The sequence below is a fragment of the Onychomys torridus genome, chromosome 23 (genome assembly GCF_903995425.1).
Source record: "Onychomys torridus chromosome 23, mOncTor1.1, whole genome shotgun sequence".
In the NCBI taxonomy this organism is placed as follows: Eukaryota; Metazoa; Chordata; class Mammalia; order Rodentia; family Cricetidae; genus Onychomys; species Onychomys torridus.
Window position 1 is genome coordinate 1948370 of NC_050465.1, and position 16499 is coordinate 1964868.

General features: G+C 46.5%; 1 protein-coding gene and 3 non-coding genes across 4 annotated transcripts; all 4 read right to left on the bottom strand.

The window, feature by feature from the left end:
• Positions 1–2607: 2607 nt before the first annotated feature.
• Positions 2608–12419, bottom strand: Ncl (nucleolin). The gene is made up of 14 exons (XM_036173372.1): positions 12221–12419; positions 11402–11518; positions 8839–9331; positions 8299–8487; positions 8084–8170; positions 7746–7887; positions 7206–7330; positions 5804–5927; positions 5080–5234; positions 4451–4574; positions 4148–4281; positions 3594–3720; positions 3014–3240; positions 2608–2915 (listed from the first exon to the last, which is right to left on the bottom strand). The coding sequence occupies exons 1-14, from the start codon at positions 12236–12238 to the stop codon at positions 2839–2841; spliced, it is 2139 nt and encodes a 712-aa protein (XP_036029265.1). The 5' UTR covers positions 12239–12419; the 3' UTR covers positions 2608–2838.
• Positions 3398–3534, bottom strand: LOC118573559. Its single transcript, XR_004943661.1, has one exon. It is a non-coding gene; the product is annotated as a small nucleolar RNA SNORA75 (small nucleolar RNA).
• On the bottom strand, positions 3955–4034 carry LOC118573562. The gene has a single exon (XR_004943664.1). It is a non-coding gene; the product is annotated as a small nucleolar RNA SNORD20 (small nucleolar RNA).
• On the bottom strand, positions 7963–8036 carry LOC118573561. Its single transcript, XR_004943663.1, has one exon. It is a non-coding gene; the product is annotated as a small nucleolar RNA SNORD82 (small nucleolar RNA).
• Positions 12420–16499: the final 4080 nt, after the last annotated feature.

A 16499-nucleotide genomic window follows, 5' to 3' on the forward strand; every position in this document is an offset into this window, starting at 1 on the left:
AATGACAAAACGGGGGTTTTGTCAACTGGGAACCATTAAAATTCTAGAAAAGAGACACTCTAGGGGCTAGAAAGATGGTTCACCTGTTAGGAGTCCAGAGAACCTAAGTTTGATTCCCAGCACCCACATGATAGCTCACAACCATCCTTAATTCCCAAACTGCGGAATCCACCCTCTTCTGGCCTCCAACGGCACTGCATGCACCTACTAAAGACATACAGGCAGAACACTATACACATAAAATCCAACTTTTTAAAATAAAGACCTAAAGGGCCTAGCAGAAGAATCAGATCAATAGAAAATATCCAAATTAACGTTCAAAAAAAAAAAAAAAAATTGGGAGAAACTAGCCTCAATGACAGTATCAGGTTAGCTTAACATTTAAGTCCAGGGGTAGAGAATGAATGTGACTGAAAGACATCTGAAAAATAATGGCTGAATTTGGTAAGAACCTAAGGGCTTAGTGTGATTGTATGCACTTGTAATTTTTCTGGAGCTGAGGACTGAACCCCAGGCCTTACGCTTGCCCCATTCTACCAGAGCTAAACCTCCAGCCCCCACACTTGTAATCTTAACAGTTGGATTTGAAGCAAGACTTCAAAGACTAGGTAGGGTTACATGGTAAAGCCCTATTCAAAACTAGAGACTCCCAAAATAAATGTAGAACTGGTTTACTGAGAGGATTAAAGAGGCCTTAAGCCTTTTTTTTCTGGTTGAGACAGGGTTTCTGTGTAACTGAGTGTTACCTGTCCTGGTTTGTAGACCAGGCTGGCTCACAAAGATTTACTTGCCTCTGCTGGGATTAAAGGTGTGCCACTGCAGCCTGACTCATCTTTTTGACACTGAAGAAAAAAAATGTATGCACATATGTATATATATACATTTATGTGTACATATACATATATCTACACACGAGTTGGGCAAGGCGCCACACACCTTTAACCCTAGCACTGAGGCAGAAGTGGGCAAATCTGGGAGTTTGAGCCCAGCCTGGTCTACACTGTGAGTTCTACAACAGGCCAGGGCTATATAAGGACCCTGTATCAAAAGTAGATGGTGGCCTTGGAGATCAGTGGGTAGCTGATGACCAAGAACCCTGCTGGCATTCATCTTTAATCCTCACATTCTATATGAAGAACCAACCCAACCTAGCCTTGAGTATGTATCCAGAAGAAACAAGAGACTGCTTCAAAGCAAAGTGAAAAGAACTGGTAATTTTCTGACTGCACACATATGGAATTGTTAAAAGGGAGGTGGATGGCAGAATAGCCAGAGCTAGAGAATCCCAGTCTCAAAAACGAACAAAGATGCTAATCCTAGGAGGAAAAAGCCTAAACCTCAGGGATGTTTCCCTTCCCTCCCCCCTCAGACTAGTCAGAGATTCAGGCAGGTGAACTGAAATCTGGTGGACGTGGCAACCTCCAGTTACTAGCATCCTTAGGAAACAAGCCACACCCCTAAGTGTGAAAAGCAGTTGAGAAACATGGTAGTTTTCTGCCTGGCGTCCCACCAGACGCCTCCCTCAGTTTTCATGTGCACTTATACTGCCACCTGCTGGAAGAATGAGGGAAAGGGGGGCCAACCATTTCCTAAAGGGAGCTTACTGCTCTTCTAAAATGGCTGCATGCAAGTCCCTCCAATCCAAGAATGGGGAGAGGCACCCTACTGCAAACCAGTTTTGATGACACTACAGGGTAATGATCCTGTATCCTTACTCCATTAAACACTCACACACACCCCTGCCCTGCCAGCATCAGAGACTGTCCCTTTCTTTTCCCTTGGAACTCACTCTACAGGATAGACTTACCTGCCTTTGCCTCCTGTTCCTCGTCAGCTCCACCAGTTCTACTATTTAAAGTTCCCTCCCATGAACTCTTCTTTTTAACTAGGATGCTAACAGAGTTAAGGGCTCCCCCCCTCCAAAATGCTCCACCATACAAACCCAGTACGTGTACCACCCTAATTATTCTCTACATGGGAAAGGCTCTAACCTCCAAATTGTCTGAGGGCCATACCACATACCCAGCCAGATAGGTGTAATAGCACATCCTTGATGGAGCACTGGGAAAAGTACAGGCCAAGGGCCATATACTTCTAAATATATTTGATGGAGCCTTTCCTTTAGCTGAACAAACTTCCTGTTAGGACAGCCACTGTTCTCTCTACAGCATCCATACAGGCTGCCACTAAGAACCTTGTGGCTTCTCAAAGGTTCTATAAGATTTTTTGTTTTGAAAAGGGTTTCTGTTTAGCACTCCCTGGCTATCCTGGAACCCAAGTGCTGGGATTCAAATGACATACCACACAAGCACTTATAAGGCTTTACTTTTACCGCTGTTTCAGCACTGATCCATGTGCTCCTTACCAACCACTATCCAGTACACCCATCTTAGGTGCAAATGCAGCATCTTCAACAAACCTTCCAGATCAGAAACTTAATGATGCTTCTGTGCCCCACCCCCCAAAACTGATTTCCACATTTGTAGCTGGGTTCTTGAAAGCAGAAGGAACACAATTTGAATTCCCACTGGTCAGAATCTGTCTGAACAGCAGAGTTGGTGTTGCCGAGCTCTTAAGCATCATTCCAAAAGGAAGCTTTAGGAAGTATAAGTCTGGCACCAGAGTTTAGGACTTTTAATTTGTCCTAAAGTCACTGAAGCAAAAAACATGATAAACATTCTTTTACAACCCCCAACGCAAAAAAAAGAAAAAAAATTGTAGGAAAAAAAATCTTTTGAAATGTCCTTTAAAAGGCTCTGTCATTTAACAGGTAACAGTGTAAAACCCCAGAGTCCTTTCTTTAAAATGAATCAATCGGGAAAGATTGGGATGGAAGAACTATTCAAACTTCGTCTTCTTTCCTTGTGGCTTGAAGTCTCCCCCTCCTCCTCTGCCACCTCGGAAGCCTCCTCGACCTATAGGAAGGCAAAACATCATGAATGGGTGGTAAAATATTGGGAATTGACCCCTCACCAGAATGGTTAGGACACAAGGTTCAGAGGTTCCAGCTTACCTCCAAAGCCTCCCCGGCCTCTGCCACCAAATCCGCCTCTTCCTCCTCTGCCACCACCACCTCGGCCTCCGAAACCTCCTCTACCTCCACCTCGGCCACCAAAGCCACCTTCACCCTTAGGTTTGGCCCAGTCCAAGGTAACTTTGTTCCCATCAATTTCTCCATCTTCCATGGCCTCCTTGGCAGCTTTGGCATCTTCCTCACTATTGAAGTCCACAAAACCAAACCTAAAACAAAATAAAAACCACTTATTTTAAAGCAAGCACACACACAAGAACCAAATCATTCATTCACACAGTGATTACATACAGAAAGCACTCTTACTATAGATCAAGACAGACCCAAATGTGATAAAAACCCTGGTTGGTCTGAGTTTAGATCTCAGATTGTCTCACACAACAGCCAAATATACCTCTGCTTACAAAAACAGAAGCTAAGTGCTAGTTCTGTGAACTCTCTCTTCTTCTCGTGCGAATCCATAATCTGCCACCAGCTGACAGAAAGGAGCTCAATGAGAAGACACTACAAAGCCAAGCTGTCCATGCAGAACACACCAAAGACAAGCAGCATTATGTCCTACCCTTTAGAGGAACCAGTTTCCCGATCAGTGACTATTCTTGCACGAACAGAGCCCTCAAATGATTCTTTTAATGTCTCTTCAGTGGTATCCTCAGACAGACCTTTGACAAACAGAGTTTTGGATGGCTCTGGAAGAGAAATTTTACAGAGTTTCACTATGGTCCATATTCATGTAATGCCACATTCAGCTGAAGTAGATTCTCAGTGACACTGATTTTGTAAAATGTATAGAATACTTGTTTTTACCAGAAAAAGCAATTAACTGCAGGTAAGGTAAAGAGACTATACTAGATGAGACATATCAAGCTATAAGAATCCAGATGGAAATCAAATCCCAAAGTTGCTGCTTTGAGCTGACACAGCTGGATCAGAACTTGACTATCTAGAGGAATTTTCTTGAGATTTCATCAATTATTTCTCAGGTAATCAGTCATCATATCCAGTTGTCATTTACTCAGCAGCAACTTAAAGAAGCCAGCCCCACATTAGCACCGACACATACAAGCTCAAAATATTGCCACCCAACCCCAGCCATACCATGCCAAGAGGACTTACGACTTCTTGCATTAGGTGATCCCCTGGGTCCTTGTAACTCCAGCCTGATTGTTCTGCCCTCAATTTCCATTTTATTACAGGAGTTTAAAGCTTCTTTAGCATCTTCAAATGAAGCAAATTCTATAAATGCATACCTGAGGATTAAAAGTCACTACTCAGAATAAAGCTTACAAACACACAGCACCAATGCCATTAATATTTTGTCGTTTGCATATACAACAAGTTCAGTTTTTCAGCTTACTGAATAGAGTTACATAGGTTTATCCTTACCAGAGCTCACATCTAGCAACAAAATTGTTTTACCCTTTAGATTTGCCATGTGGGTTCTGGGGCACTTTTATGAACGTTGCTTTCTCAAACACTTCCTGAAGAGTTTCTTCTGTTGCACTGTAGGAAAGGTTACTTAAAACCAAAGTTTTTGATTCACCTGTAAGTACAAAGAAGTCAATTGGCAAGGCTTGTTCAAGTAAGCCTGTCTGTATAAAGCACTCAGACAAGTGGGCCATGGTGGGCTACATAACAAGCCTCTTTCCAATCTACCCCACCAAAGATCCCATGTGAAAAGGAACGACGACACTTGAGCTACAGGATGTGCCTATCTCACGATGCTAAGAAACTCCACTCTTCCAGTCATGCCCTCCTTGCCCCTTTCATTCTCAGTCTTACTAGGTGACTGACTGCTCTAGGTTGTCCTAGAGTATTATTTCTAAAATACAGTTTAAGCCATTTGAAGTGTAAAACATACCCAACACAGAAAGCTGTAGTGCATATGTTCCAATGGAAAGGATTTCAAATAGCTATAATTTTTGAATACTAAGTTAGCATTATGAACAAAAGGTGAATTAATTCTGGCTAATCATAAAGTATTTGAAGTACAAAGACACAAATGACTTCTAACCCCCAATGCAGAGCGTTGAACCCCTTTAACTTACCACTCCAAGTGCTATTCTTTCCAGCTCTTTCTTGCCTTTGTCCCTTCTCCCCCGTGTAGTAGAGTGAAACAGATCGCCCATCAATTTCTGCTCCCTGCTTTTCTTCAAAGTTTTTCTCTGCATCAGCTTCAGATTTAAATTCAATATAAGCAATCCTGCAATAGAGATAGAGTACAAGCAGCTCCAAACAATTACTTACTAAGAAACGCATTAGACAAATGTCATTCAACAGTGTTCCCATGTAACCGTACATATATTAACCATACAATCAAGTGTGCCCTCAATGACTCAATCAGCTGGTGTATGCACAACTTTTACGGTTCTTTTTCACATATTAGGTCACCTTTAAAAATCATCCTTTAAACTCATGTGGACTACTCCAAAAAGCCACAGTAATGCTAAACTGCCTACACTTTTCTCATAAAATAAGGAGGGTTAGACCTGGAGGTACCAGGAGTCTGAGGCAAAAGATAATGCTGATTTGGATATCGAAGCAGGTCAGCCTCTAACAGTGATCACAGCTTCAAAACCCATTAGCTGGGCTGGATGCCACTCCTTTAATCACAGCACCTACGAGGTGGAGCCTAGAGGACCAGTTCAGTCTCTGGCTACAAAGTCTGAGGCCGTATGAACTGTTTAGGGTAGGAGATGGGAAGGTAACACTCAACCACCAACCTAAATACCTTTTTGTTAATAAAGCTCAACATTCAGACACAAAACATACCCTTTACTCTTCCCGTCCTGGCTAACCAATCTGATCTCCAGGGCATCTTCAAACACTTCTTTTAATTCATCCTCAGTGATGTTGAAAGAAAGGTTCTTTGCCAAAAGTGTTCTTGCAGCTCGAACTAGATTAAAAGAAATTCAAGCATATCATTTAACAAGTTACAAGAGAATAAAGCAAATAGCTCCCATAAAGGACAAGGTTCTATGCGAAGAATGAAGGGATAAGGGATGGAGAGGCGACTCAATGGTTAAGAGCACTTTGCACGAAGGACCCATGTTCAATTCTTAGCACTCACACCAGGCAAACATGTTCTCTACATACATACAAACATGTAGGGGAAATAAAAAACCAACCTTGCCCAATCCATTTAACAAAAAGCAAAGGCACAAGGGTAATTAGGAGCCTGATATAGTTTACAAAAAGAACCTTGTTTACCCAATCTCATTGCTAATGAAAGTCGAACCCATGACTGAAAGACCTGAAAGCACCAATCTAAATTTTTTTTTTTTGGACCAGACCTGAGGACCCAGGGCCTTGCACTCTACCACTGAGCTAAATGCCCACCCCAATCTAAAAATTTTTGAGCAATGACATTAACAAAGATAAGAGGATGACATCAGACCTATTAGCCTGTCAAAATGCAAGCCCACTAAAAACACTGTATAAAGTTCCCCACAGTTATATGTATTAAGGCGTATATGAATTGTTTATTTTGATTTAGGTCCCATCTCTAAGATACCTCAAGACCATATGGATTATTCTACAATCAGTAACATGGGTCTACTAAGTTCATGACCTGTAAGAACTACAAACTGAGCTCATAGCTACCTTGCCAGATGTTTGAAAAGGGACTGACGATAGTGTTTGCCTAGCATGCAGAGGGCCTAGGTTTCAGCACAGCAAAACAGAAAACAAACTTCAAAATCCCAATTCTGTGAAATATGCCCTTTGGGTATACAGAATTTATTTTGAGACATTTCAACTACAATTTCTACTGTATATGCCTGACACAAATATGGTCAGAAGACAGCTCTGGAGTTTTTCCTACTTTGTGTGGCTTCTAGGGATCAAAATCAAGTCATCAAGCTTTGTAGTAGGTACTTTTACTAAGCTATCCACTCTGCCAGCCAACTGCAATTTCCTGAATAAGACAATGGCTGCTTGATGAGTTAACACACTCCTATTAATAAATAGTGGTCTGATTATCTAGTGAGCTTTCGGGGCTGTCAAAGACCAAGACTCTCTAGCTCAAAAATCCTAAAAGATTGTATTCCTTTTTCGAATTCATAAAGTAGAAGGCAGCTGTACATCCCGAGAATTGACCTTGTCACGACTTCTCATTGACCTTACCCATGTCAGTCTCATCAGTTTACTAAGTCACCCAGACCCTTTTACATACCTTTCTTACTATCTCTTCCTTTTGGTTTTTCAAGTTTAATTTCATTGCCAAACACTTTTAAACCAGTGAGCTCCAAGGCCTTTTCTAGGTCTTCAGCAGACTCAAAGTCCACATAACCAAATTTCCTTGAAGATGAAAAGGACAAGATTACAGGCATTAGAGGAATTTAGATCTTCATCTCCCAAAGAACCAAGTCTATGTACCAACACATGACAGCAAATCTACCTAGATTTCTTCATTTACCACACTGTAACTGACAGTACTAGCCGGAAGAGGACTTGCTAAGTACTTCTAGCTAAAAGCATTCACCATGACTATTCAGATCCAATAATCTGAGACATTGTCCAAAGTACCAAATTTTTAAACTTCCTGTTATTTGACATAATACCAAGTCAAATAATGAAATTTCCAGCTTGCAGGTTCCATGATTTGATGACTTATTAGATGTCTAATCTTTATTAAATTATATATATCCCATGGAATGGGAGAAGTTAAAAAAGTGCTAGACAATCCACATGTAATATTCAATGAAAAACTTACCTATTTGTACCAGTTCTGACATCCACAACAGCAAGATCATTTTTAGCAAAAAGTTCACTAATGGCAACTTTTAATTCAGCAACAGACTTGTTTGGATTAAGGTTTCCAATGAATAGATTGAAAGGTGTAGTTGATTCTGAGCCTGCACAGAAAATGAACTTTTTAGTTCACTTAATAAGCTCACTACACATAAATTTCAGCATAAAACTTTCATAAAGCACATCAGCATATTGAATCTCAACACTAGGTTTCAGTATTAAGTCCCTTTCTTTGTCATTCATCACTTGTGCTATTGCTACTTTTATCTCCTCTCACGTCCCGAAATCTTAAAAGGTTACCTTCCACTTTCTGTTTCTTGGCTTCAGGAACTTCTTTCTGTTTGGTCATTTCCTTCTTCCGTTTTCCAGGTGCTGCTTTAACAGGCTCTGGATAAGAATTTAGTGTCATTCATGAGTAGGCAGACATTTAAAGCACTTCCATTAAAAAAAAAAAAAAAAAAAAAAAAAAAAGTATATTACTGAGGTCAGTGTACTTTTGAATTTAATTTGGTTACCTTCTTCTTCCTCTTCCTCATCTTCCTCCTCCTCCTCCTCGTCATCATCCTCTTCCTCCTCATCATCTTCCTCCTCTTCATCATCCTCCTCCTCCTCAGCCACATTCTTGGCTTTCACAGGAACAACTTTTGCAGGAGCTTTCTTTCCTTTAGCAGGTGTGATCTCCATAGCTTCTTCTTCTTCTGAGTCTGAAAGAAACAAGGCATTTTTGCTGCCAATCCAGATAACATCAATCCTACACACATTAAAAAAAAAATCTTAGAAAGAAAATGAAGGGCTAGAGAGATGGCTCAGAGGTTAAGAGCACCGGCTGCTCTTCCAGAGGTCCTGAGTTCAATCCCCAGCAACCACATGGTGGCTCACAACCATCTGTAATGAGATCTGGTGCCCTCTTCTGTATACATAATAAACCTTAAAAAAGAAATCCTGATGACATGCTAAGCTATGGAAATCTAATCATGAAGCAATCAGGGGACATAATGCAGCGTTGTCTGCAAAACTTCTTAGCTCTAACTACCTGCAAACAGAAATCCACTTACCATCTTCGTCTTCCTCTTCATCGTCATCTTCCTCATCGTCATCTTCTTCCTCCTCATCCTCTGAGGCCGGAGCAGCAGCAGCAACTTTAGATGGTTTCACTCCTTTCACTACTGGTGGCTCAAATTCATCCTCTTCCTCCTCATCTTCATCTTCATCACTGTCATCCTCATCTTCGTCATCTTCATCCTCATCACTGTCTTCCTTCTTGGCATTCTTACCATTCTTAGCACCCTTGGCTGGAGTGATAGCCCCCTTCTTACCAGGGGTTGCTACCAATGCTTTTGCTTGTGTGGCTGCCTTCTTACCAGGTGTAGCAACTGCTTTAGCTGGTGTAACTGCCTTCTTGGCTGGTGTGGCTGCTGCCTTTTTGCCAGGGGTAGCAGCAGCTTTCTTAGCTGGTGTGGGAACTGCAACCTTTTTTGTTTGTGAAACAACCACCTTCTTTGCTGGAGTTGTGGTAGCCTTCTTGCCTTTTTTTTGAGGGATTACAACCTTTAAAAGCAAACAAATCATAAGACTTCCTAATATCCAATACCATCTTAAGATCCTGACACTAACTCTGAGCTCAAGAACACTGGCATTAGATATGTGTTAAATCCTGGAGTCACAGGACTGGAGAGATGGCTCAGGAGTTAAGAGTACTTGTTACTCTATTGAGCACTCAAGGCCAGTTCTCAGCATCCACATGATGGCTCTAACAATTCCAAGAGGTCCAAGAACATTCTTCTGCCCAGAAGGCACCCGGCATGCTTAGCATTAGCACACCCACAAACAGATAAACACATAATAAAAATCAATCTTAGCCAGGTGGGTGGCAGAGGCCTTTTATCTCAGCACTCAGGAGGAAGAGGCGGAGGCAGGCGGTTCTGTTAGTGTGAGGCCAGCAGGGCCTATAGACTTCAAGGATAGAAGAGAAGGCTCCAGAGAAATCCTGTCTTTAAAACCAAAAAATAGGGGTTGGGGATTTAGCTTAGTGCTTGCCTGGCAAGCACAAGGCCCTGGGTTCAGTCCTCAGCTTAAAAAAGTAAATCTTAAACCTTGGAGTGAAGAGTTCATGGCTTTCTATAAGCTTACAAACACCCAAGTTTAAGAAACCCTCATAGGGCTAGAGATGGCTCGGCTGTTAAAAGCACTGGCTGTTCTTCCTGAGGACCTGAGTTCAATTCCCAGCAACCACATGGTGGCTTACAACCTTCCTTAATGAGATCTATTACCACCTGCTGGCTTGCAGGCACATTTGCAGACAGAACACTATATACATAATCAATAAACAAAAAAAGAAACCCTCATAAATGAAACTGGCCTCCAACTCCACTCCTACACCGCAGCCTTAAGTACTAGTCATAGCAAAGAAGTATCTATTTTACTTTCATTCAAAAAGAGAAAAAAGTCCCACCCAAACCACATTTTGTTTGGACATTCCTAGTACAGCTCTTCTACACGAGAATGTGAGCATGATCATTTTATAGTGCAAGCTTGCCTGAAATGACCATATCTTTAAATGAACCAACAGTAACAGTGCTATAGAGTAGCAGACTGGCCAATGTTAGCCTTCCATCCACACCAGATGTATTCTATACACTGAGTGTATATAGTTCACACAATAGGCTGAAGCTCAGTGATTGGGGCCAGCATGCATAATGGAATACTGGGGATGATAGATAAATCTTGATTGGAGAACAAGAACTAAAAAGTTACCCTACCGCGGGCGGTGGTGGAGCACGCCTGTAATCCCAGCACTCGGGAGGCAGAGGCAGGCGGATCTCTGTGAGTTCGAGGCCAGCCTGGTCTACAGAGCTAGTCCAGGACAGGCTCCAAAGCTAGAGAGACACCCTGTCTTGAAATACCCCCCCCAAAAAAAGCCACCCTCCCATCTAAATAAAGTGTTCGGTTTAAGTCCCTTAAACACAGAAAAAAATAAACCCATATACATAAGAATATGATAAATATGCCTCTGCCTCCAAATCTCATCTAAAACCAAACTCCTGGGTTTCTGAATAATTTTTCTGTCATTAGCTGCAGTGGCTAATGCCTTTATTCAGAAGAATCTGAGGCCAGCCTGGTCTAAATCAAATTGAGTTCTAGGACTGCCAGGGTCATGTGGAGACCCTGACTCAAAACCAAAAAAAAAAAAAAAAAAAAGGGGGGGGGGGATTTCACATCATAATGTCCTGCCAAAATGAATGAAGCCACGCTGTCTGTCTGTGGACTGAATGAAAAATAACCTGGGATTAATCCCACCTTCCAAAAAAGGAGGAAAAATAACCCTACAAATTTGTGGGGCTATCTATTCAATACAGCACATGAAACCTGACTGAGAGAGGAGTGTACATTCCTCCAGATGTTAAGTCAGATAGTCAGATGACTGTCGGTGCCAAGAGCGAGCTTGTCACAACCACTTACTGCACACTTACGGGAATACTGTGTTCCTGATAAAGATATTCAATGCAGGATAAACATTTTTGGAGAACGGGTTTCTCTGTGGAGCCTCGGCTACCCTGGAGCTCAGAGACCCTGCCTCATCTTAGAGCGTTTAAGATCATCTCCCAACAGGCTGGATACCTCTTCTCCACTGCTGTCATCCTCTTCATCTTCTGACATTTCTTCGTCTTCGCTGTCCTCCTCCACCTCCTTTGGGGGAGGAGCCATTTTCTTGGAGTCCGCGTGGGTTTTGCCGGCCTGCACCGTGAGAGCACGGAAGTCAGCCTAACTCCGCTCCCCACGCGCTCCCACGTCCACGGGCACCGCACACCGCGTCTGCTAGCACCTCCTCCGAACCTAACCCACAGGGAGCCCCGAAAGCCCCTTCTTCCGGCCCTGTCCCCGCGCCGGCGGCGGGCCGCGTGGAGGCCACCCCCGCGCTCCCCCACGCGCTGGTGGGCGCCGGCTTCCCACGCAGGCCGACCCCGCGGGCCCCCTCCCCGGGGTCCCCGCGCCCCGAAACGCGCCACACACGCGGAGCGCCGAGACCCACGTGGCGAGCCGCGCACCGGAGCACGTGCGACAGGAGGCGGGGCCGGCGCGCGCAGGCCGCACGCGTCGCACGCGGCGGGCCCCGGGCCGCAAGTCCACGCGGCGGGCCCCGGGCCGCAAGTCCACGCGGCGGGCGCCCCCGGCGCTCCCCTGCTCCCCCGCCCCGGACCCCGACCCCGGCCAAGCGGCCTCGGCTCTTCTCACCGCCGAGTCGGAGGCCAAGCACCGCGAGACCTCCCGCTAGTCGCGCGAGACTTCCCTCAGCATGGCGCCCTCGAACGCGCCCGGGACTGCGCGCAGGCCCTCCTCCCGCTCCGCGCCGCGCGCGCGCGCGCCCCTCCGCCAGCAGGCCCAGGCGTCGGCGCCCGCGCCCGCGCCCGCGCCCGCGCGCAGGGCCTCCTCTCTCACCTTGGCGAGTTTCACCATGATGGCGGGTTGTGGCGACGGCGCGTGTGGCGAAGCGAGCAGCCCAGGAGAGAGAGCCCAGGGGAACCCGCGCGAACTCGACGACCGCGACGGGCACCGAAGGCTCCGGAGCACGTACGACCGACTGCCAGCTACAGCTAGCGTCTGAGGCAAAAGACTGAGCCTGCCCAGTAATCGCCTCTGGAAAGGCGACGACGCTGTCCTCGTGACCCCGCCTCCACCAACCAGAGCCCGCGTCCGTCCCCCCGCCCCCGCCCCCGAGCCAACCGCGAGCCTTTAACCCGAGGACGGCGTGGGGCGGGGCTGTGGCGTCGGGGGCGGGGCTGTCGGGGGGCGGGGCCTGACGGCAGCGCCCGGAAGGCGGGACTAGTCTTGCGCCAGGCGGACGTTGACTGGTTCGTGTTCGGGTCCTTCCGGCGTGCTTCGCCGCGCCAAACGCGCGCGTCCTACCGCGCAGGCGCAGCCCGTGAGCGACCCGGCGGGGTGGCGGAAGGGGCCCCGGATGCCCGCAGGTGCTGGAAGGCTGCGTGGGCCTCTGAGGCTCGCGTGGCCGGGGGCACGCACGGGAGTTCCCCCGCGCTGCGGAAGCCTGCGCCCCACGTGGGACTTCGCTGCGGCCTAGAGCGTTCGCCACGCGTTCCCGCCGAGGAGCTGGAGAGCGCCGGAAGTGGCGGGCCTGGCGCCCACTTGGGCCGGCTCGCGGCCCCCTCCCTGCCCTCAGCGCCGCCGTTCTCCCGAGAGCTGCTAATAAAGGCAGCTGCACGCGTGTGTGTGCGCGCGTGTGCAGTGCACGCGTGTGTGTGCGCGCGTGTGCAGCGCAGACAGCTCACTTAGTGTCTAACCTCGCGCGGTCGGTTGCGCTCCTAACCGGGACGGCTGGGGCGGTGGTGGGGAGCCTGGACGGGTTCCCTGATGGGCTGCTGAGGTGCATTGCCCCGGGTAGCATGCCGGAGCACGTTCCGTCGACTGACAGTGTTTGCTGGGGTTGTTGAGACAGGGTCTCACTCTTTGCCCCTTGTGTCCCGCCGCTCACCATGTAGTCCAGGCTAGCCCCGACCTGCCTCCCGTGCGTATTGCGGTTAAAGGGATGGGGCCACCATGCCTGGCCCAACCTCGGGAGGGTTTCATGCAAGCGGGGTTCGTTGGTTCCCAGGTTTCCTATCTTGAACACGGGCCTTTGGAGATGAGTGGAAAATTGCTAGGTGATGCTTGCTAACTAAGGCCTTCCCAACACTCCAGGCTCCACACACGTGCTCACTGGTCAGGGCATGAGGTGGGGACCAGCGCTGCGGTGTGGGGGTTTGTCTTTAGAGAGGCCAGTGGCGAGGGTCACTGTAAGCATTGCAGCTGGTGGAAAGGGATCCTGGCAGTCAGGAGCCAAGGAGTGCCACAAAGTCACGTTAAGCATAGCTGCTCACAGTTCTACTGCAGGGAAAGGTTTCCCCGGTGTAACAACTCTGCTCTGGCAGGGGAAACCCTCCCCTGCAAACTTGTTACAGTTCTGTTCCCATACCCCCTGCTCCGACTTCTGAAAAATGGTCTCACCCAAACCTCATTCAAGAGATTTTAGTTTTTGAGACAGGGTTTCTCTGTGTAGCTTTGCGCCTTTCCTGGGACTCACTCTGTAGTCCAGCCTGGCCTCAAGAGACTAGGAAGTGAGAGTCCAGGAGGGTGGCTGCCAGTTCCATGCTGGAAAAAGGCGGCTCCCAACTGGACATGTGACAGGGCTTATATAGGGCTTCTTAGGGATGGAGGGTTTTTTTCAGGGTGGGAATTGGTCAGATTTCAAGCTCAGAGACTGGCTGGACTTTGTGCTCAGGATTGGTTGGTTTTCTGGCTGAGGGGGTCCAGGGCAGAGTGTGTTTCTTTGGCTGGCCCTTTTTAGCCTTTTGGCTCTAGTTTCAGGGTCAGGGTGTGTTTCTTTGGCTGGCCCTTTACCTTACAGTCCCACCTTGAGCTATATGGTATGGAGCCGAGAGACTCCTGGGTAGAGGGACAGGAAGAATGGAGTGAGCCAAGACCCTGGACAACTCCAGGAAGAGCAGGCTGAAGGCACTTGGGAGGAGACAGATGACTCTGGGTGTGCAATGACGCGAAGGGATCCCAGCAACATTGGCATGGCTTCTCCTTTTCAAGCCGACCTATGTGTGGGGCCTTCCTCAGCCTGTGGTGTGGAGAGCCACTAGGAGGACTCACTCTTGCACCCTGAGTTACACCCTTAGGTATTATCACTTGCCTAGTGTTTTTCTTGCCCATAATTGATTGTTAACTTGTCCCTTCCCCAGACAGGATAACACAGACTGTTGTCTGCTGTATTCCTGGTGCCTCAAGTATTGCCTGGTACATAATAGTGTTGAAAATGACTTGCTAACTGCAGTTAGGGACATAGCACAGGTACACACGACACCACAAAAGGAAATGTGAACTTAACACAAGTTGGGGTTTTTTTTGTTTTTTTTTGTTGTTGTTGTTGTTTTTTTTTGGTTTTTCGAGACAGGGTTTCTCTGTGTAGCTTTGCGCCTTTCCTGGAACTCGCTTTGGAGACCAGGCTGTCCTCGAACCCACAGAGATCCACCTGCCTCTGCCTCCTGAGTGCTGGGATTAAAGGCCGCTGCCACCCGGCTTAACACAAGTTTTTAAGTGAATCGGCAGCCGCAGGGACACTGTTTGGTGTCACCAACACCTAATACATGTGATGCTTTCCAGGTTCCATTTCTTTGGAAATTTAAAATTCATAAATTTATCCAAAATAGACTAAAAGCCTTTCTGTTCACAGACAGGAGGACAGAGTTAATTTGTCCGGTCACAGAACTAGTAAGGAGACAAGGGGGGGGGGGTATGCCTGGGTGCTGTCACTTACTACCTGGTTTTTTGAGGTAGGGTCTCATGTACCCCAGGCTGTCCTTGAACTTTTGACCCTGTCTCATCTACTTCCCAAGTGCTGATGTTACACATGTGCTACCTCTGGTGGTTTTACGTGGTGGCTCGCCCAGGCAGGCACTTACCAAATGAGCTACCTCCCTCTCTACCTTATCTTTGAGCAGGGTCTCTTTGATTGAGGCTCTTAGCAGATGCTGGGGGTCCCCCTTCTGTTCTCCCTTACCTACTACCTACCACCCCAGTGCTAGGGTTACAGCTGTGTGCTGCTGACCCATGCCATGCTGTTTTACAGAGATATTGGGGATCTGAACTTGAGTCCCCATATTTTTGCAGCAAGCACTTTATTGTAACCGAAAGTTTCCTCTAGTCCCGCTCGGCCCCACTGTCCTGCAGCTGCTTATAAAATAATTACTCAGAGGCTTAATATCATTTACAAACTGTATGACCTATGGCAGGCTTATTGCTAGCCAGCTCTTATATCTTAAATTAACCCATTTCTATTTATGTTTTGCCAATATTCTGTGGCTTTACCAGTCCGCTAGCATGTTGCTCCTTGGGCAACAGGCTGGCATCTCTCTCTCTCTCCTCTTCCCATGTATCTGCTTGGATTACCCACCTGACTCTAAGCTGCCTTGCCATAGGCCAATGTAGCTTTATTTATCAACCAATCTAACATCTGCTTCACAAACAGGAATACATATCATATGACACTATAGCTTCTTTGAATGTCCTCAAATCTCACATTTGCACAGTAGTCCAGTCAGCTCATACCCAGCCTTGAGCATTTGGCAGTTGCTGTAAGGTTATTGGATAGATTAATGTTGGCTGTTTGAAAGTCTTAAGCTGTTTCTCTGTAACCTTATAATGCAATGTTGAGATTGGTTCACCTTTAAATTCTTCTGTCTGGCCAGTGGTGGTGGCACACGCCTTTAATCCCAGCACTCGGGAGGCAGAGTAGGTGGATCTCTGTGAGTTCAAGGCCAGCCTGGGCTACAGAGTGAGTTCCAGGAAAGGTGCTAAGCTACACAGGGGAAAACCAAAAATAAATAAATAAATAAATTCTTCTGTCTGGGTCTGAATATCTCTATAATCTGGTTTTTGTTTGTTTTGTGTTTTGAGACAGGGTTTCTCTGTGTAGTTTGAGTGCCTGTCCTGGATCTCACCCTGTAGCCCAGGCTGGCCTCAAACTCACAGAGATCCACCTGGCTCTGCCTCCTGAATGCTGGGATTAAAGTTGAGTGCCGCTGCCACCCAGCTATAATGTTTTAATAAGTTTTTCCAAAAATTTTATCTTGGCACTCATATTAACCAACTTTTTTAATGATAAAACAGAAATGATTAAACAATATTTATAATTGACATTACATACATCGCATCTACA